This window comes from Rhinatrema bivittatum, chromosome 13 (assembly GCF_901001135.1).
Source record: "Rhinatrema bivittatum chromosome 13, aRhiBiv1.1, whole genome shotgun sequence".
Classification (NCBI taxonomy): Eukaryota; Metazoa; Chordata; class Amphibia; order Gymnophiona; family Rhinatrematidae; genus Rhinatrema; species Rhinatrema bivittatum.
This window is the reverse complement of record NC_042627.1, coordinates 59,801,715-59,823,546: the sequence shown is the minus strand read 5'-3', so window position 1 is coordinate 59,823,546 and position 21,832 is coordinate 59,801,715. Positions and strand designations below refer to the sequence as shown.

Genomic DNA, 21,832 nt, shown 5'->3' with positions numbered 1-21,832 from the left:
AAACATAGCACAATTTTTACAAGGGGTAGTAGATTACAGCTCAGAGGTATAGACAGTTTACAGTATCGTCAACTGCTCAAAATTTTCCTGGCTTGAACCTGAAGTATAAGAACACTAAAGAAGCGATATTCTGTTAATTTCAGATAACTGCTGGGTTTACTTGAAATGGGTTGATATTTGGATGGTGATTCTGGGGGTAATATTCAAAGTCATTTACAAACATAAAATCTAGTTTATTGCACATGCATGTCCATTACATAAGTGTTCAAGGCTCTGTTCGCATAAAAGTATACTCATAACCCTGTTTCATGTTTACTTTTATGCATGGCTCTTGCACCTTATAGGCTTGAGGGTAGTATTTTGATTTTTTTTTTTCACATGAATTCATTTTCAGATCATACATTTCTCATCTTGGATCAAGGAAAGAAAAAAAACAAACTCCTCTCCCCCTCCCCCGCCAAAAGAAATCCAGTCCAAAAATACCTAAACTGTGACTCAGTCTTCTGAACTGAAACAGTCACAATCCAGAAGAGTTCCTGCCCAATGATTTTTTTTTTTTTTTTTTTTAACAGAGGAAGGTGGAGCTCGTTATCCTAGAAGAAACTGCAGGGCCCTTCTCCTCCGGGCAATACATTTCTTACCAGTTCTGGTAATCTTTTCCCTAGATCAGGGGTCGGGAACCAATGGCTCGCGAGCCAGATCTGGCTCGCAGACAAATCTTTAATAAAAAAGTAAAAATCTAATAAAAACCCCACCCTCCTGACGCCCCCCAAGACCTCCAAAATTAATTTACTACAACCCCCCACCCTCCTGATCCCCCCCCCCAAAGACCTGCCAAAAGTCCCTGGTGGTCCAGCGGGGGTCCAGGAGCGGTCTGGGAGCGATCTCCTGGACTTGGGCTGTCGGCTGCCAGTTATCAAATGGCGCCGACGGCCCTTTGCCCTCACTATGTCACTGGGGTCGACCGATGGCGGCGGTAGCCCCTGTGACATAGTAAGGGCAAAGGGCCGTCGGCTGCCAGTAATCAAAATGGCTTCGACGGCCCTTTGCCCTTACTATGTCACAGGGGCTACCGCCGCCATCGGTCGACCCCCAGTGACATAGTGAGGGCAAAGGGCCATCGGCGCCATTTTGACTATTGGCTGCCGACAGCCCAAGTCCAGGAGATCGCTCCCGGACCCCCAGCTGGACCACCAGGGACTTTTGGAAGGTCTTGGGGAGGTCAGGAGGGTGGGGGGTTGTAGTAAATTAATTTGGCAGGTCTTGGGGGGGGGGGGGGATCAGGAGAGTAGGGGTTGTAGTAAATTAATTTGGTAGGTCTTGTATGGCTCTCACGGAATTACATTTTAAAATATGTGGCATTCATTGCTCTCTCAGCCAAAAAGGTTCCCGACCCCTGCCCTAGATTAATACTCAAGAGCAAACTTGAAAAAGCAGGAAGTGATAATAAAGAGCTATGGCTAAGTACACCGAAATGGAACATAAGGGAATCGATGCCAAGGGCTAGTAGTACCTTCGGTTTGTAAGGTTGCGCTGTTTTAATGAAATGATTGTGCCGCATTTTTTCCTTTTTCTCTGCCCGGTTGCCAAAGGACTCGTGATTTTTACGTAGTTGAGGGGTACTACTTGTTGAAGCATTTCGTCCTGATCTCTACAATATTATAGAAAATCTTGTAAGATTATTAAGAACCAATTTTCAGGCACAAGATGTGGAACTATCAGCACAAATAGAATAAATTTATCCAGTTATAAATTAACTGTTTAAGCAGATAATAAAGCAATTCCTTAATAGTTGCAAGTACATGTTACTGCCACATGCATTTACTTTTGGGCTATTTTATGTGCAAATCCATTAAGTCTTCACAAAAAATAAATAATATGTACTTGCCTATCAGTGCCTGATAGCTAGGACTCTGAACTCACCATGCACATACACAGAGCACAAAGAACCACCCCCCCCCCCCCAAGAGAGTACTCCCCCCACCCTCCAATAGAAAATGTGCAAATAACCGGCATCTAAATAATAGAAAAAATAAAAATCAGTAATTGTTCAAGCTCATGGTGGCAAAGAGGATATGCAAGGCATCCAAACGTCCAAGGTTTTTTCCTTCATTCTTGAAGTTTAATTGCTTACCTATAACAGATGTTCTCCGAGGATAGCAGAAGGTCAGTGCTTACACATAGGTGACATCATCAGATAGAGCCCGGCACGGAAAACATGTCAAAGTTTCTAGAACTTTGAGCCTCAGTGAGCATGCTCACACTTGCAATATACCATGCGTCACCCTGCAGGCTTTTATCATAGAATTAAGAGAGTAATAAATAACAATAATGAGAAAGCCCATGTAGTGGAAATCCAACTCTGTGGGGTAGCGGGCAGGTTTCGTGAGGAGTGTTAACCTGCTGTCCTTGGAGAATACCTGTAGAAACTATGCTTTCTCCAAGGTCAAGCAGGCTAGCAGTCCTCATCCCATGGGTGAATCCCTAACTACAAGTTGCACCCCAACATAAAAGGAGACCAACAAAAAACCAAAGTAAGTGCCAACAGGCACAAGTAGTAGTTTTGTTTGTAACAAGTGAGGGGGCAGCCTGAAAAGAAAGAACGGACCCAAGGCAGGAACAGAGTTGGGTTACACATATCATAGAAACATAGAAATGACAGCAGAAGAAGACCAAACGGCCCATCCAGTCTGCCCAGCAAGCTTCACACATTTTTTCTCTCATACTTATCTGTTTCTTTTAGCTCTTGGTTCTATTTCCCTTCCTCCCCCACCATTAATGTAGAGAGCAGTGATGGAGCTGCATCCAAGTGAAATATCAAGCTTGATTAGTTAGGGGGTAGTAGGGGTAGTAACCGCCGCAATAAGCAAGCTACACCCATGCTTATTTGTTTTAACCCAGACTATGTTATACAGCCCTTATTGGTTGTTTTTCTTCTCCCCTGCCGTTGAAGCAGAGAGCTATGCTGGATATGCATCTAAAGTGAAGTATCAGGCACATTTGGTTTGGGGTAGTAACCGCCGTAACAAGCCAGCTACTCCCCGCTTTGTGAGTGTGAATCCTTTTTTCTTCTCCCCTGCCGTTGAAGCTATGCTGGGTATGCGTGAAGTATCAGTTTTTCTTCTCCCCTGCCGTTGGAGCAGAGAGCTATGCTGGATGTGCATCGAAAGTGAAGTATCAGGCACATTTGGTTTGGGGTAGTAACCGCCGTAACAAGCCAGCTACTCCCAGCTTTGTGAGTGCAAATCCTTTTTTCCACATTTCCTCTTGCTGTTGAAGCTTAGAGTGATGTTGGAGTCACAGTAACCATGTGTATGTTTATTGAATAAGGGTATTGTGTCCAGGCAGTAGCCATCATTCTGGCGAGTCACCCACTCTTCATTGGCGGCCTCTTGACTTTATGGATCCACAGTGTTTATCCCACGCACCTTTGAAGTCCTTCACAGTTCTGGTCTTCACCACTTCCTCCGGAAGGGCATTCCAGGCATCCACCGCCCTCTCCGTGAAGAAATACTTCCTGACATTGGTTCTGAATCTTCCTCCCTGGAGCTTCAAATCGTGACCCCTGGTTCTGCTGATTTTTTTCTTATGGTAAAGGTTTGTCGTTGCCTTTGGATCATTAAAACCTTTCAAGTATCTGAAAGTCTGTATCATATCTCCTCTGCTCCTCCTTTCCTCCAGGGTGTACATATTTAGATTCTTCAATCTCTCCTCGTACGTCATCCGATGAAGATCCTCCACCTTCCTGGTCGCCCTTCTCTGTACCGCTTCCATCTTGTCTTTTTGTAGATACGGTCTCCAGAACTGAACACAGTACTCCAGGTGAGGCCTCACCAAGGACCTGTACAAGGGAATAATCACTTCCCTTTTCTTACTTGATATTCCTCTCTCTATGCAGCCCAGCATTCTTCTGGCTTTTGCTATCGCCTTGTCGCATTGTTTCGCAGACTTCATATCATTAGACACTATCACCCCAAGGTCCCTCTCCTGCTCCGTGCACATCAGCCTTTCCCCCCCCATCGAATACAGTTCATTCGGATTTCCACTCCCCATATGCATGACTTTGCACTTCTTGGCATTGAATCTCAGCTGCCATATCTTCGACCACTCTTCCAGTTTCCTTAGATCCCGTCTCATTCTCTCCACTCCTTCCGGCGTGTCCACTCTGTTGCAGATCTTAGTGTCAATCAAGTTCCGAAGGCCTGACTGGCCAAATATGTTGGCCATCCCTATCCAGACAGTAATGTGATGTGAATGAGTGGATGAACTCCCATGTCGCAGTCCTGCAGATTTCCTCCATAAGGACTGCTTGCAAGTGGACCATCAACGCTTTCATTGCTCGAACAGGGCCCCCAAGATGCAGTCTGCTAGCCAGTTCAAAGGAATCTGCTTGGAAATGGCGATCCCCAACTTGTTTTTATCAAAAGAAACAAAGTTGGGTGGACTGTCTATGGACTTCTGTTTGCTCCAGATAGAGAAGGTTTTCATGGGTGATGATTCAGATCAACTGAACCAAATCAGGATGAACCTGGAAGATGTGGTAGGCCTGACTGACAAACCGAAGAGTAGTCAATCACCTGGACTAGATGGTATATATTCTGAAAGAACTAAAAAATGAAATTGCAAACCTATTTCAATTATTGTAACCTATCATTAAAATCATCTGATGTCCCTGAAGATTGGAAGGTGGCCAATGTAACCCCTATATTTAAAAAGGGATCCAGGGGTGATCCGGGCAACTATGGACCGGTGAGCCTAACTTCAGCACCGGGAAAAATTGTGGAAACTGTTATAAAGAATAAAATCACAAAATATTTAGATAGACATGGTTTGATGGGACACAGCCCCTTTAACCCCTTGGTCATCTAACGGTCCAGACTCTCACAGGTTTCCTGCTTCAGATATATTTTAAACAGTTTTTATTATGAGTTTTTGCCTTTGCAGTCAACTTCATTTCAAATTCTCTCTTAGCCTGTCTTATCAATGTTTTACACTTAACTTGACAATGCTTATGCTTTTTCTTATTTTCTTCAGCTGCATCCCTCTTCCAATTTTTGAAGGATTTTTTTTTTGGCTAAAATAGCCTCTTTCACCTCACCTTTTAACCATGCCAGTAATCGTTTGGCCTTCCATCCACCTTTAATATGTGGAATACTTCTGGACTGCGTTTCTAAGATGGTTTTTTTAAACAATGTCCACACCTGTTATACACAGAGGGGTACATTTTAAGAAACAGCGCAGGCGCGAACAAAAGTATGCCGGATTTTATAAGATACGCGCATAGCCACGCGTATCTTATAAAATCTGGGGTCGGCGCGCACAAGGGGGTGCACATTTGTGCAACTTGCGCACGCTGCCCGTTCCCTCCACCCCTGCACCTTCCCCTACCTAACCCACCCCCCTGGCCCTATCTAAACCCCCCCTACCTTGAGCAGGCCCGCTGCCACGCCATCACCCGACCTGGGGGCTGGTCCAGAGGCCTCTGTCACGCCCCCTGGAACGCCCCCGGGCAGGCACCACGCCCCCCGGAACGCCCCGAACATCGCGCCGCCCCCGACACGCCCCCCTAGCAAAGCCCCGGGGACTTACGTGCATCCCAGGGCTTGCGCGCGCAGGGTTTTTTTTTTTTTGTTTTTTTTTTTTTTAAGGGTTACGCGCTTAACTTAAGCGCGTAACCCTTTTAAAATCCGGCCCTTAACCTTTGCAGCTGCACCTTTCAGTTTTTTTTTCTAAATATTTTCCTCATTTATCAAAGTTTCCCTTTTGAAAATTTAGTATTAGAGCTGTAGATTTACATATTGTCCCCCTTCCGGTCATTAGTTCAAATGTGATCATGTTATGATCACTACTGACAAGTCACCCCACCACTGTTAGCTTTCTCACCAAATCCTGCATGCCATTAAGAATTAGATTTAAATAGCTCCCTCTCTCATCTGGTCTGAACCAATTGCTCCATGAAACAGTCATTTATTCCATCCAGGAACTTTGAATCTCTAGCATATCCTGATGTTTCATTTACCCAGTCAATATTGGGGTAATTGAGATATTCCATTATTACTGCACTGCCAAATTGGTTAGCTTTTCTGATTTCTCTTAGCATTTCATCATCCATCTCATCATATTGGCCAGGTATATGGTTGTATACTCCTATCCAGCACACATGGGATTTCTGCCCATATAGGATTCTACTGTGCATTTAGTCTCTTGTATGATCTTTATCCTGCTGGACTCTATGCCCTCCTGGACATTCAGTGCCACACCCTTACCAAGTTGATTCTCCCTATCATTGTGATATAATTTGTACCCTGATATAGGACTGCCCCATTGGTTATCCTCCTTCCACCAGGTCTCTGTGATGCCAATTATATCAATCTCATCATTTGCTGCTATACACTCTAACTCTCCAGTCTTACTTCTTAGATTTCTGGTATTGGCATACAGAAATTTCAAAGTGATTTTCAGTTAATAGGGATAATTTGGAATCCTTTAAGCTCAGGTGATTTTTTTTTTTTTTTACTTATAGGCATATGGACTATTTCTGCTTTTATTGGAACCTCTCTGGTGGGATGCTCTAACTCTCGTGTTTCATTAGTATCCTTCAAAGATACCTTCCTCTGAACCGTGCACTGCTGAGTGACTGTCGACTTTCCCCCTTGTTCTACTTTAAAAGTTGCTCTCTCTCTTTTTTAAAAGGTTATTGCCAGCAGCCTGGTTCCACTCTGGTTAAGGTGGAGCCCGTCCTTTCAGAAAAGTCTCCCCATTCCTGTTAATGGGAATTAACATGAGGGTTAACACCCTCATTAACCCTCATGTTAACACCCTCATTAACATGTTAATTAACACCCCCCCCATGAGGGGGGGGGGGTGTTCCCACATGCTCATCTGTAACTCCACAAGGATCTCATGCACTGGGACTGACACAATCTCCTTGAGAGGCTCCATGTAGTGGAGGTTATCTAGCATTTTGTGCCTAGTATCCTCTTCCATCTACAACTGAAATGGGATAGCCTCTGCCATCTCCCTGACAAATCCTGTAAAGGAGAGGTCTTCCAGTGGAGAATTCCTTTGATTGTCTGGAGGAGATGGTTCTGAGAGAAGACCATCCAAAATGTCAAACACTGGAGGAATCACCCCCCCCCCCCCCCCCGCCTTCCAGGGGTCATAGGTGCTCTTATCTACGCTGTCATTGACTGGTGTTTGAGTCCTAGGTGCTCTGCCCTTGGACAGTGGTAAAGGCATGGTAAAGCTAGCCATTTTGGCCCAGGCCCCAATGACTTGTAGGGAGTTTCCTCCAAGGAACAGGAGACAAGCACCAGATTGGCTGGTGGTAGCGCCAGTGCCCCACAGAATGTCGATGCCACCCCAGGAACAGACACCAGGGAAGGGGTTGGTAATACACCAATGAGCGTGTTCAGGGATTCCAGCAGCAGTTTGAAGAACAAAGGTGCCAATGTCTGTGCCGTTGGTGCTCAGACACCGATGCCACACATCACCTTCTCCACAGCCTGCTGCACACACTTCTCCAGTTACTCCTTGAAAATCGCCGATGCCAGGACAGGATGGGGACCCAGGAGGCATAACCAGATCCTTTTCAGAACCATAAAGAGGATGGAGTGCAGGCATCAGGACCAATGGAGACCATAGTGTACCCCTGGCATCGATGGAGGATCAGCTCTCCTCGCCACAGGGTCACTGCAGGGCATCACAGTAGAAGCTGGTACATTCCAGTGCCCAGCACCATGCATCAATGGGGACCGATACCAATGCTTCTTCAGCTTCCCTCAATATGCGGATTGATCTTTCCCAGTATCTAGGTTGAGGGTAGCAAACATGAACACTCGACCGGGAGGAATCAGTCTCCGGCAGCAGACTACCTCAACGGAACCGGTGGTCCCGCCAACGTCGATGGCTCAGTATCCATCAGTACAGCTCTGAGGTCCCTCGATGCCGATGGATTGGTATTCTCTAGTCTGAAGAGGCACTCCATCTTGTCAAGCCAGATCTTACATCTTTTTGGGGTCATCTTGGTGCATTTGATGCAACCCGGATGTCGTGAGATGCCCTGAGGCAGAGGACACACCTTTCATGGATATGGTCCTTACTCACATGGGCACCACTTAAAACTGGACCTGGATATGTCAGGAAATAAGACGAATGAGAGATCGAAATCGATAGTGGTGGCCATTGATGGACAGTGGGCACCAAGTGCACTGCCGCCCCAGAAGTTAGACAATGAAAAATTTACCCAAAAATGTTGAAAAACCCATCTAGAATGCTTAAGCAAGAATAAATGTCAGCCAACCAATTCTGCAACCAGAGTTGATGCTGGCCACTATAACCAAAGCCACTCCTCTGGCCAAGGTCCGGACCAAATCACAGCCTGCGTCTGCTAAAAAGGCAGCAGCAGGTTCCATAACCGCTCTGGAATTCCCTCCAGACACAACCTCCTGAGAGAGAAGCAGACAAGATCTCACCACTAGGGCACAACAGGAAGGAATCTATAAATTCATCGCCACTGCCTCAAAGGTTTGCTTAAAATAGCTTCAATCCTTCTATCATGTACATCTTTCAAGGCCGCTCCTCCCTCTATGGGGATATTCATTTGCTTAGAAATGGCACAAACCAGAGCATCCACTTCGGGAAAACACAAAACGCTCACTCACAGCTGGATCCAGGGGGTACAGGACTTCCAATGTCTGACCCCCTTTAAAAATTTACCTCTGGGATGTCCCATTCCAGATCAATCAATTCCTGAATGGCATCTAATTCACAGGGAAAAAACAAGAGGCTTTACATAAAAAAACCAAAATGGGATTGTTCCTTGGCTCAGACATAGCATCCGAACCAGGGATATCCAGCTGTTTCAAGGTCTGGAAAATTAGGACTGGCAGCTCATCTCTATGAAAGAACCGCAACATGGTTCGATACAATTCCAGACCTAGAGGAATTTCCCCATCTTCCAGAGAATCAGGTTCATCCTCATTAGTGCCATCCGGATTCTTGTAGGGAACACCCACAAGGAGCCAAGGCGAGCCCTGGCGCTTAAGCATAGGACTGGAAGAGGGAGGGCAACCAAACAGAAATGAGGGAAGCAGAGGACTGCACCTGAAGAAAGGCTTGTAAACCTGGAAAAAAATTCCACCCAAGAAAAAGCAGCTAGGTTCAAACCAAGCCCAGAAGGAATTGGAGCTGGTCCCAGAGAACTGCCCTCACCAGTGGAGGAGCCAGTCAAGGGAAAACTAAGATCTGGCGTCCCCCCCCAGTCAATGCCATGACCAATCCATCATCAGAATGAGAAGAGCCCAGCTTAGCAAAATCCGAGGAAGACAACTCTCCCTGAGCATCTGAGCAGCACTGACACAGGTCAGAAGCCAGGTCAGGCTGAGAAACCCTAATAAGAAAGGCAATACAAACAGGAAGACACTTAGGCTTCTTGCTTTCCAGCACTAACGCGGCAGTAAACACGTGCCGGAATGGCTCGCATTAAAAAATGAATTGCGTCCAAAAATTAAGCACCTAGAAGAAAGCGCGGCAAGGCACATGCAAAACCTGTGTGCCAAGTTAAGTGCGTAAAAAGGTTTGTGCACGTAAAAAGCACGCCCAAAACTCAAGCGCACAACGCATGCGCAGAGCCGACGCACTACATACACCAATGCACTATAGAGGACAACAGCACATGCACAAGAGAACGCGAAAACGGCCACAGTGACCTACTATGTGGTGTGCAAGAATAGAGCCTATTTATTATTTATTTATTTAAAAGGTTTTATATACCGACCACCGTTTGCACATCGTGTCTGTTTACAGATAACTTAAAACCACGGTATAATTAGGCATAGCCTTTACAAAGAACATACAACAGTCAAAATAACAAGCAGAAAACTGAATAAATGGTTGTTGGGTTCGAAATGGGGTAACAAAAGTTGGGAGAGGAGGATAAATAACAGTAACAAAGAGAAAACGCTATGTACAGGTTCAACAAATACATTAAATGCGATTAATGAGCAGAGGAGTTGGTAAGCAAGGGTGAGGAGGGGTAGGCTTGTAGGAAAAGCGCCTAAGCCTAAGTGCGGGACCTAGCCCACCAGGGGGCCGCTCAACCCAGTTCCCCAACCGGAGCAGGAATGAATTTCGTTATGGCGCTCAGAGAATGGAGACCGGAGGAAATCCTGAAACACCTTTGTCTCCGAGTCAGGTTAAACTTTCTCCTTACCTGAGCTCAGCGCTTACCGGCTGAGAACCGAGACTGTCTCCAGCTGCAGCGGGAGAGGGCATCTGCCTTCACCGCCGCGCTCTGCCTCCTCCACCTGCTGCCTTTCAGCTGAACTAGCAGCTAAGTCTACGCCAGGAAACCCAGCTACCAAAGAAGGCACACCTCTGAGGAATCATGGAAATCACCTCAGGAATTCTCAGCTGGGGGAGGGAGATTTATTTTCCTGTATTTAGAATTTCAGGTTTCTCCTTCCAAAAAGCTCAGAGCAATCCCCATAGAGAGATGCACTTCCACTATCTGCTGGAGACTGAGAATATTGATGGGCTGGATGGAGCTTGCTCCATCTTCATCTGCTGGCAGGGGAGCATAAATCCACTGGTCCTGAATCCATCTGCCTATATGCTAGGAAAAAATAATGTATTCTTATAGTATAAAAGGCTTTTTTTCATTTGTTGATGTATTAATATATTCAACAAAGCTTGAGTGGTCAGAAGCAGATTTATTTTCAGGAGCGGGGCTAGTAGTAAGTTTCCTTTTGTCCAATTTTAAATTGTGTTTCCAAAATATGTCATCTCCTTGGCTCGCAATTTCCTCTTCCTGGCCACATAAGCTATTATTTCCCCCTTCATTACAGCCTTTGCTGACTCTCAAAGAAGATTTGGGCTATTTTAAAAGACAGACAATTATTTATATACCATCAACTAGATGTAACAAGAAATTTAAAAATGATTCCAAGTTCTCCAAGCTACCTGTGTTTCTCAGATACTACATACCCGACTGCCCCCACTGAGGTTGTTATATATAATTCGAAAGCGTTTTCTGGTGTAAGCACACCTATAGGTTCCTCCCATGAGATATTCAATGACAAGCCCCACATCAATCAGGGTGATTTTATATCCTGGAGGAAGGTTTCCCTAGACATAAAAAAAAGTATAGTTTCAATAATATATTTTACTTTCACTGCCAATAATGCATCTTTCATAACATTTTATACACAGACAAAATATATCCCAATACATAAACATCTATATTAGTTAACATTTCAGCATGGTTAAGCTTCTTCGTCTGTCTATTCCATGCAAAGACAAGCAGGTTACAATGCCTATTCAAGGGTATATAATGCTGAAATAAAGCACTGTAGACACTTAGAAATTGATATTTAGCGACACTTTGCTGGATAAGTAGTCATCTGGCTAAGTGGTAAGCAGGAAATCACACTTCGGGGAGAAGTTACTTATCCAGTTAATTTAGCTAGATAAGTGCCAATATTCAGACTTATCTGGTTATGTTAAACAGATAAGTTAGTTCTGCTCAATAGCAGGTTTAATGTTAGCCAGATAAGACTTATCCGGTTAACTAGCAATTTCTTCTGGGATATTCAGCAGCAGTTGTGCTGCTGCATATCCCTTGTAAATTAGCCAGATAAGTCTTATCCAGCTAACTTTCTTATCCAGATTTTTTTTTTTTGAATATTGAGCCCTTAGGCAAAAAATATCTGAAGTAAAAAGTAAAAAGTTTCCTTGCACTTTAAGGTTTGACACTCCTGCTGAGCCTACCAAGGAGCCAAGTGTTATAGATAGTTCCCTAGTCAATATCAAAGTAAAAAAGGGAAATTACTTACAGAAAAAACATTGTCTTTGCCAACAGATATATAGTGCTATGTTTTTTGCCCTACTTCTGGAGAAGCCTTCCAATCTATTTGACTTCAGAGTCAGCTACAATGCAGTGCTGCATTATATCACATGCTTAAATCTATTAAGCCATCTCTCTCACTAAAAACTTGACATTTTGAAAGTGTGGCTGTATTTATTTTCTTTTTTTTTATGGAGCAGTAAAAACCTTTAGCTTCTCATACTAAAAGAAACCGGTTATTCAATGTAAACACTACCAAATGCAGAGCAGACATGTTTGAAGATGACTAAACCAAGGAAACAGAACTAACATATAATTAAGATTCTGAATGCTCTGGCTGAGAACGTTAACTATCTTTACGAGCTAGCCAAGGCCTTTATATTACCACAAGTGGCATTGCTAGAAGTGAAGAACTGGAGGACACACCAAACGAGTAAAAATGTTTTGTATATTTTAGGCACAATGAACTTACCTCCCAATCCCATTCTTCTCAGTCCCCAAAAATATGATTTCCAACAGTATAAAGTTTAATATTGGCATACGGATCCTCAATTGCAGTGAACATATGGCAAAAGAGCTCTGAGCTAATAAGCAAGTTATAGATTTACCTGTTTGACATCTCTAACAAGATTAAAGAGTGCTGGATTAGTTGGACCTTGTTTCTGTACAGAGAGAACAATGACATAATTAATCAACCACATTATAGATGTATTCGTTTTCCTAAAAGGAAACATTTAATATGTATCAATTAAGCTAAGCAGACCATTAAAAACACAATTATGCTTATTTTAAAACATTGTTATAACTATCTACTATTTACAGTGCAACCTGAACTCTACAGCCACCAATGGATCACATTTTCTGGATTTCATAGACAAATAATCTTACTGGCCAGGTGAGTTAAGAAGCGATTATAAATTCATTCTTTAGTATATATCTATCACATGAACACTTCAGTAATTTCCACTTCACTCTCAAAAGTTATTTGCTTATAACTTCAAACTAGGAAGTGACATTTCTCTAAATCCCGCTAAGAGAAGTGTCATAAAATGGTCAGGGCAATTCTCAGTAGGGCACAGAATCAGGAACTCATTTGGAAAAATGACAAAGCAATAACTGATTTAAAGTTATGCTTCAAGATCTTAGCCAGTATGATTATTACAAATGGATTATTTCAAGGAGAACCCTTCATGCTTCTCTCTAAATATCTGAGCATTTACTTTCACAGTTAAACTATATACAGTAACAGCATATGACGACATCACTGCTTGTATGAAATACACTCAAGAGAATTAAGCTATTGTTTCATCAGGTGCAGTTTGCTCATAGGTTTACATACCCCTGGCAGAATTTGTAAGATTTTTAGCATGTTAAGAAAACATGAGTGATCAGACAGAACATGTCTGTTATTTGTAATGTGTTTCAAATTAAACTATTATGTATCACAAAATAGCACAATCATTAAACAAACCATAGCAATAGGTGAAATAAAATAGTCCAGTTCAAAAGTTTGCATACCCTTAGTTCTTAATATCATGTATTGCCCTCTTGCATCAATGTCAGCTTGCAGTCTTTTGTGATACTGAGGTCCTTTATTTTTTCATGTGGTAAAGCTGCCCATTCCACTTGGCAAAAAGACTCCAGATCTTGTAAATTCTTTGGTTGTCTAGCATAAACTGCATGTTTGAGTTTTCCCCAAAGTGACTCAATGATGTTGAGGTCAGGAGACTTATGGCCACTTCAGAACATTCACTTTCTTCTGCTGCAGCCACTGAAGGGTCGACTTGGCCTTATATTTCAGATCATTATCTTGTTGGAAAGTCCAAGTGAGTACCATGCACAGCTTCCTGGCTGATGAGTGCAAATTCTCCTCCAATATTTTTGATAAGATGCTGCATTCATCCTACATCAATGTTGACTAAATTCCCTGAGCTGCTGTATCTCACATACCCTCAAAACAGCAGAGATCCACCTTCATGCTTCACAGTAGGGATGGTGTGCTTCTCTTCATAGTTTTTATGGTTGAGATCATACAGTTCAATTTTGGTCTCATCACTCCAAATTATTTTGTTCCAGACTTTTTGAGGCTTCTTTAGGTGCTGTTTGGCATATTGCAAGCAGGCTGTTTTGTAGCTTTGGTACAGCAATAGCTGTTTTCTGGCAACCTGCCCAAACAGTCTAAGATAATCGATTGCTTATTTTCATAGCCCTTTATTGCTTTGTAACTCAAATTGTACGATATTTTGTAATCTCTTATACTATGTTACTCAATGTTTTTGCTATGTAACTCAAATTATACGATATTACGTAATATCTCATACCAGGTTACTCAAGTTCTTTAGTTATTTTTTGTTCTATGTAATTGCATGCAAGCAAGTCTGTTGTTTCATCGTAAACCGGTTTGATTTGCATCTAATGCAAGAAGATCGGTATATAAAAGCCAAAAATAAATAAATAAACTCTACCATGCAGCCCATTTTTATTCAAGTATCTCCTTATTGTGCATGCTGAAACACCCACACCACTTTGTTTCAAAGAAGCCTGTAGTTCAGTAGAAGCTGCTTGTGGGTTTGTTTGTTTTTTGCATCCAGACAAATCTTCCTGGCAGTTGTGTCTAAAATCTTTCTTGGTCTACCTTGGTATTAACAGAACCCATAATTTTCCACTTCTTAATCAGAGTTTGAATATTACAGATTGGCATTTTCAAATATTTAAGATATCTTTTTATATCCTTTTCCTGACTTATAAAGTTGAACTACTTTTACTCGCAGATCCTTTGAAAGTTCTTTTGCTTTCCTCATGCTTCAATAACCAAAGTCAGTGCAGCCCTGGATGAAACGCACAAAGGTTTCTCGTTGACTATTTATATACAGACATGAATTACAATCAAACAAGGCACAGGTGTGGATACCTATGCTTCATTGCCATCTCAATTTGTGTGTGTCAACTTGAGTGTATATCATCAGTCTAAACAGTCAAGGATATGTAAACTTTTGAACAAAACCATTTTATTATTTCCCTTATTGCTATTGTTTGCTTAATGATTGTGATACATAATAGTTTTAATTTGAAACATTAAAAATGACAGGTGTTTTGTCTGATCAGTCATTTTCTTAAAATGCTACACGTTATAAATTCTGCCAGGGAAATGTAAACTTATGAGCACAACTGTATATAGTACTTCATTATGAAAATACAATTGTTCAGTTCAACTATACATTTTTATTGATGGAATTCAAAGAGTAGGAAAAATACAAAACTGCTCAGGATATATGGAAATACAAAAGAATGTGTTTGGCCACTAACAGGAAATGAATGGCTAAAAACATGCTGAAGATACATTTTCAGAAAACCAAAGCTGCCCATGTGGTTAAAACCAGGAATAAACAATTTGGTAGATTTGGAGCTTCCAGATGGTACTGTGGTCCCAATGAAGAGGGAGGTCAGGAATTTAGGAATGATAATTGATAAGAATTTAAATTTAGTGCAGACTCAGATTTGTGAGGTCTTGCTTTGGACTGCTGAGAGTAAGCAAACAGATATAACCATTTTTAGAAAAAAGGTGATCTGAATAAGATTGTACATGCCTTAATCACAACTACAATAGACTATTGTAATGCGTTAATAACTATCTAATTAGTATGTTCATGATAATCTAGGTCTCAGAGTTCTAAATGTAGACTATGAACTGTAAATTTAGGGACAGAATGACCCCAGTTATAAGACCCTTCAATGGCTGCCAGTGGAATTTCTAATCTACTTCAAGATTCTCTGACTGTCATTCAAATGTTTAAAAGGGCAAGGAGGCATTGTACCTGAAAATGAATCTGGTATAGCCTGATTAGGAAGTTACAGACTTCGCAAGAAGCCTTCCTGCCTGAACTGTACAAGAGGGATATTCATTTGGTATCCACCAGAAATTGGTCTTTCAGATGTAGAGTAATATAGCTGTGGAATTTTATACCAACAGAAGTGCAACTGATAATTTAATCTTCTAAATGTTAAATATGAAAACAGCAATGTTTGTGCAGGCTCACAAGTAAGGCTGATGAGAAGTATTGAATACTTGGGCTAGCAGCAGGGGTTGTTAGGATGATTGTGGTTTACTATGGATTTATATTCTGCAATTAGTTTAGGGATGGTACTTGTAGGGCGCTGGAATCAGTAAGTGCGCCTCTTATAGATTATTTGATGTTAATTATTTTATAGTTTTAATTTTATCCGTTATGTACCATTCTATAGTTGTTGGATTGTAAAGCTTGTTGCTAATTTAATGTTCATTGTAAACCGAGGTGATGTTTTCTAACGTGCCACAGTATATAAAAAACCCTTAAATAAATAAATAAGAAATGATTTCCAGGAACTGGATATTAGAGGTTAGGGAAGGATTGAGATAAGGGGAGTGGGGGGGGGGGGGGGATTAGTGGAAGCTCATGTTTCCACCCTAATTTAGGGGTAACAATAAGCTGATATGCTGGGATATATTGAGTTGGGGTTGATCATTTTAATAGGTTGTTTACATTAAATACATTTAGTTTTATGAAATTGTTTTTAATTATGTTGTACTTCTAGAAACAATAGATTGAAATAAGTGTTGAATTTGATTATGTATTGCCTTTTTTGAGTTTGCCTAGTAGTTTTTGACGTTTGTCTAGTAGTTTTTGACGTTTGTTATGATCTTGTTTGGTGTTGTGTGATGTTTCATAGATTTGTTTGCAACACTGTGATTTTATAAACTAATTTGTCTTGCATGCTACATGCATTAGACAAGAGAGAAATTGAAGTAAACAAAAAGGAGTTATGATGCAGGTTCTTCATATAGTATCAGCAATAAAGAAAGGATGGCATTATCAGGCCATCTCAAATCTGATGGCCTAACAAAGGCCTCTCTGAAAAAGAGAGATACATGTTGGCATCACAAGTTTGAATCAAGCTTAAAGTATATTGCATATAAAGGACTGCATTAAGAAGTATATGCAAACCTACCAAGCACAAACTATTTTAAAAGGAATAAGAAAAATTCAAAAAATTAGAGTACTTGTATCAACATGCACAATATTAAGAAACTTTAACAAATGTAACATGCCTACCTGGTGCGAAGGTTGCAGACCTCTCACATCACCTAGATAGGATTTTAGACCGTGCTGGGTAGGAGCCAGCTGTCTTGGTACATGCGGGCACCAATGACATAGGAAAATATGGGAGGGAAGTTCTGGAAGCCAAATTTAGGCTCTTAAGTAGAAAGCTTAAATCCAGAACCTCCAGGGTAGCATTCTCTGAATGCTCCCTGTTCCACGCGCAGGTCACCAGAAGCAGGCAGAGCTCCGGAGTCTCAATGCTTGGATGAGACGATGGTATAAGGAAGAGGGATTCAGTTTTGTAAGGAACTGGGGAACCTTTTCCAAAGGGCTGGGCTCTACCTTAATCAGGGTGGAACTAGGCTGCTGGCATCAACCTTTAAAAAGGAGATTGTTTTAGTTTAAAAGCTGCTCTAAGGGGAAAGCAGACAGTTGATCAGCAGTGCATGGTTCGGAGGAAGGTATCTTCAAAGGATATTAATGAAGCATTAGAGAGTTAGGGCATCTCAACAGAGAGGTTCCAATAATAAGAAAAGTAGTCCAAGTGTCTATAATTAAAAACTTCCCTGAGCTAAAAGATTCCAATTTATCACTGTCAACAGAAAACCAGAATGTAAATACAAACAAAAAACACACTTTGAAATGTTTGTATGCTAATGCCAGAATTCTAAGAAGTAAGATGGCAGAATTAATGTATTGCAGTGAACAATGACAGAGTTAATTGGCATCTCAGAGACATGGTGAAAAGAGGATAACCAATGGGATAGTGCTATACTGGGGTACAAATTATATCGCAATGACAGAGAGGAGTATCGCAGGGTGGCGGATTATGTCCGAGATGGCATAGAGTCCTCCAGGATAAAGATCCTGCATGAGACTAAATGCACAATCGAATCTTTATGGGTAGAAATCCCTTGTGTGTTGGGGGAAAGAGTATAGTGATAGGAGTCTACTACCGTCCACCTGGCCAAAATGGTGAGACACACAATGAAATACTAAGAGAAATTAGGAAAGCTAACCAAACTGGTAGTGCAGTAATAACAGAAGATTTCAATTACCCCATTATTCACTGGGCAAGTGAAACATTGGGGAATGCTAGAGAGATAAAGCTCCCAGTTGGAATAAATGACAGTTTTATGCAGCAACTGGTTCAGGAATCAATGAGAGGGTGAGCAATTTTAGATCTAATTCTCAGTGGAGCACAGGATTTGGTGAGAGGTAAAAGGTTGTGAGGCCGCTTGGCAATAGTGACCATAATATGATCAAATATGAATTGACGACTGGAAGGAAGCAGTAAGTAAATCCACGGCTCTACCGCCAATCTTTCAAAAGGAAAAAACTTTGATAAAATGAGAAAAAAAAGTTTTAAAAAAACCCTGAAAGGTGCAGCTACAAAAGGTTATGGGGCGGATTTTCAGAGCCCTGCTCGCGTAAATCCGCCCAAAACCGGGCGGATTTACGCGAGCAGGGCCCTGCGCGCCGGGAAGCCTATTTTACATAGGCCTCCCGGCGCGCGCAGAGCCCCGGGACTCGCGTAAGTCCCGGGGTTCTCCGAGGGGGGCGTGTCGGGGGCGTTTCGGGGGCGTGTCGGCAGCGTTTTGGGAGCGGGTACGGGGGCATGGCTACGGCCTGGGGCGGTCCGGGGGCGTGGCCGCGCCCTCCGTACCCGCCCCCAGGTTGCAGCCCGGCGCGCAGGAGGCCCGCTGGCGCGCGGGGATTTACGCCTCCCTCTGGGAGGCGTAAATCCCCCGACAAAGGTAAGGGGGGGGTTTAGACAGGGCCGGGCGGGTGGGTTAGGTAGGGGAAGGGAGGGGAAGGTGAGGGGAGGGCAAAGGAAAGTTCCCTCCGAGGCCGCTCCGATTTCGGAGCGGCCTTGGAGGGAATGGGGGTAGGCTGCGCGGCTCGGCACGCGCCGGCTATACAAAATCCATAGCCTTGCGCGCGCCGATCCAGGATTTTAGCAGATACGCGCGGCTCCGCGCGTATCTACTAAAATCCAGCGTACTTTTATTTGCGCCTGGAGCGCAAACAAAAGTAGGCTATTCGCGCGCCTTTTAAAATCCGCCTCTAAAAGTGTTCAAAGGCATGGACTTTGTTTAAAAATACAATCCTAGATGCACAGTCCAGATGTATTCCACACATTAAGAAAAGTGGAAGGAAGGCAAAACGATTACTGGCATAGTTAAAAGGTGAGGTGAAAGAGGCTACTTTAGCCAAAAAACATCCTTCAAAAATTGGAAGAATCATCCATCTGAAGAAAATAGGAAAAAGCATAAGCATTGTCAAGTTAAGTGTAAAATATTGATAAGACAGGCGAAGAGAGAATTTGAAATGAAGTTGGTTGTAGAGGTAAAAACTTATAATAAAAACTTTAAAAAATATATCCGAAGCAAGAAACCTGTGAGAGTCGGTTGGAAAGTGATAGATGACCAAGGGGTTAAAGGGGCTTAGGCCATTGCAGAAAGACTAAATTAATTCTTTGCTTCCCTGTTTACTAATGAGAATTTTGGGGAGATAACAGTTCCGGAGATGGTTTTCAAGGGTTATGCGAGACAGATGAACTGAACCAAATCACTGTGAACCTGGAAGATGTAGTAGGCTAGATTGACAAACTAGAGTAGCAAATCACCTGGACTGGATGGTATGCATCCTAGGATTCTGAAGGAACTAAAAAAATGAAATTTCAGATCTGTTAATTAAAATTTGTAACCTATCATTAAAATCATCCACTGTACCTGAAGACTGGAGGGTGGTCAATGTATCACCAATATTTAAATAGGGCTCCAGGGGCGATCCGGGAAACTACAGACCAGTGAGCCTGACTTCAGTGCCGGAAAAATAGCGGAAACTATTCTAAAGACCAAAATCGTAGAGCATATAGAAAGACATAGTTTAATGGAACACAATCAAATGAAAATTGGTTCTTACCTAATTTTCGTTCCCATAGTACCAAGGATCAGTCCAGACTGCTGGGTTATGCCTCCCTTCCAGCAGATGGATTCGGAGAAAAACTGAAAAGCACCCCCTAGATAACCTGGTGTGCCATCTGCGATCCCTCAGTATAATCAATATCAAAGCAGAATGAAGTAAATTTAGCAACCAATGACTAGATCAACAAGATTAACCTCTTAAACAGCATAACTTGTGAAAAAAATAACCATGTCGTAGCGTAGGTGTGCAACCTGTGGAAAAAATTTCTGTAAAGAGAAAAGACAAGTAGCTGAGTGGACTCTCCTGTCTAGAGTACCTTGGGCGGGCATCTGGACTGATCCTTGGTACTACAGGAACGAAAATTAGCAGGTAAGAACCAATTTTCCTTTCCCTGTACGTACCAGGATCAGTCCAGACTGCTGGGATGTACCCAAGCTGCCCTAAATGGGGTGGGACCCGGAGAGCCCCGCTCGAAGCACACTGCTGCCAACTGAATCCACATCCAGAGCCCTGACATCCAAACTGTAATGCTTAACAAACGTGTGCAGGGACTTCCAAGTAGCCGCCCTGCAAATCTCTTGAGGCGACACATTGGCTTTCCGCCCAAGACGCCGCCTGTGATCTGATGGAATGAGCCTTAAGACCATCTGGCACTGGTCGCCCATGACATATGTACGCTGAAGCAATAGTGTCCTTCAACCAGCGGGCAACAGTAGTCTTGGAAGCCTTACACCCTTTCTTAGGACCACTCCATAAGACAAAAAGATGATCCAACAATCGAAAAGCATTAGTCACTTCCAAGTACCGCAGAAGGATCCTGCGAATGTCGAGTTTCCGCAAATCCTGAGACTGAGGAGAGCTCTTATCCACATCAGGAAAGGCCGGTAACAACTGTCTGGTTGACGTGAAACGCCGAAACCACCTTAGGTAGAAAGGAAGGCACCATCCGAAGCGAAACCCCAGAGTCCGTTATGCACAAGAAGGGCTCACTGCAAGATAACACCTGAAGTTCCGAAATGCATCTAGCCGAACTGATAGCTACTAGAAACACCGTCTTAAGCGTTAAATCCTTCAACGTGGTCCATTTAATAGGCTCAAAGGTAGAACCACAGAGTCCCCGAAGAACCAAATTCAAACTCCACAAGGGACAAACTGATAACACTGGTGGGTGTAAATGTTTGGCTCCCTTCAAAAAATGGGCGACATCCGGATGCCCACAATGGAAGTACCATCAACCTTACCTCTTAAGGAACCTAACGTTACCTGGACCCTGAGCGAGCTATACGCCAATCGTCTCTTCAAACCTTCCTGAAAGAATGCAAGAATGTGTACTAAAGTGGCCCGCCGAGGGGACACCTTCAACCCACTGCACCAGGAATCAAACACTTTCCATACCCGAGAATAGGTGAGGGAAGTAGATGTCTTTCGAGCACGCAAAAGAGTGGTAATCATTGCCTCCGGATAGCCTTTCTTTCTCAATTGCCTCCTCTCATAAGCCAAGCTGCTAGACAAAAGCGATCCACCTGATTGAAAAATACTGGACCCTGACGCAGAAGGTGTGGTAGATGACACAGACGCAGGGGACCCTCCACCGCTAGATTGATCAGATCTGCAAACCACGGCCTTCTGGGCCACTCCGGAGCCACCAGAATGACCGGTCCCCAGTGGGATTCTATGCGTCTTAGAACCATTCCCACCAACGGCCAAGGGGGAAACACAGAGAAGAATGTTTGGAGGCCACGGGAGGACCAGGGCATCCACCCCTTCTGCTCCGTGCTCTCTTCTGCAACTGAAGACGCGAGCTGCCTTTGCGTTCAGTCGCGTCACCATTAAGTCCAGCCGGGAGGTCCCCCACCAGCGTGTCACTAGCTGCATCGCTTCCTCGGACAGTTCCCATTCTCAGGGATCTAGCCGCTGCCGGCTGAGGAAGTCTGCTTGAACGTTGTCCACTTCTGCAATGTGAGATGCCGCTATGCGG

The 21,832-nt window shown here is 43.1% G+C and overlaps 1 protein-coding gene across 4 annotated transcripts in view; it reads right to left on the bottom strand.

The window, feature by feature from the left end:
* LOC115075157 (transient receptor potential cation channel subfamily M member 7-like) overlaps nucleotides 1-21,832 on the bottom strand; it is a 251,239-nt gene that overhangs the window by 132,022 nt on the left and 97,385 nt on the right. For all 4 annotated transcript variants that reach the window (XM_029575380.1, XM_029575377.1, XM_029575378.1 and 1 more), the window contains 3 exons: nucleotides 12,454-12,507; nucleotides 10,987-11,127; nucleotides 1,514-1,651 (listed from right to left, as the gene is read on the bottom strand). In XM_029575380.1, the coding sequence (XP_029431240.1) occupies nucleotides 1,514-1,651; nucleotides 10,987-11,127; nucleotides 12,454-12,507 (333 nt within the window). The remainder of the gene's footprint in view (nucleotides 1-1,513; nucleotides 1,652-10,986; nucleotides 11,128-12,453; nucleotides 12,508-21,832) is intronic.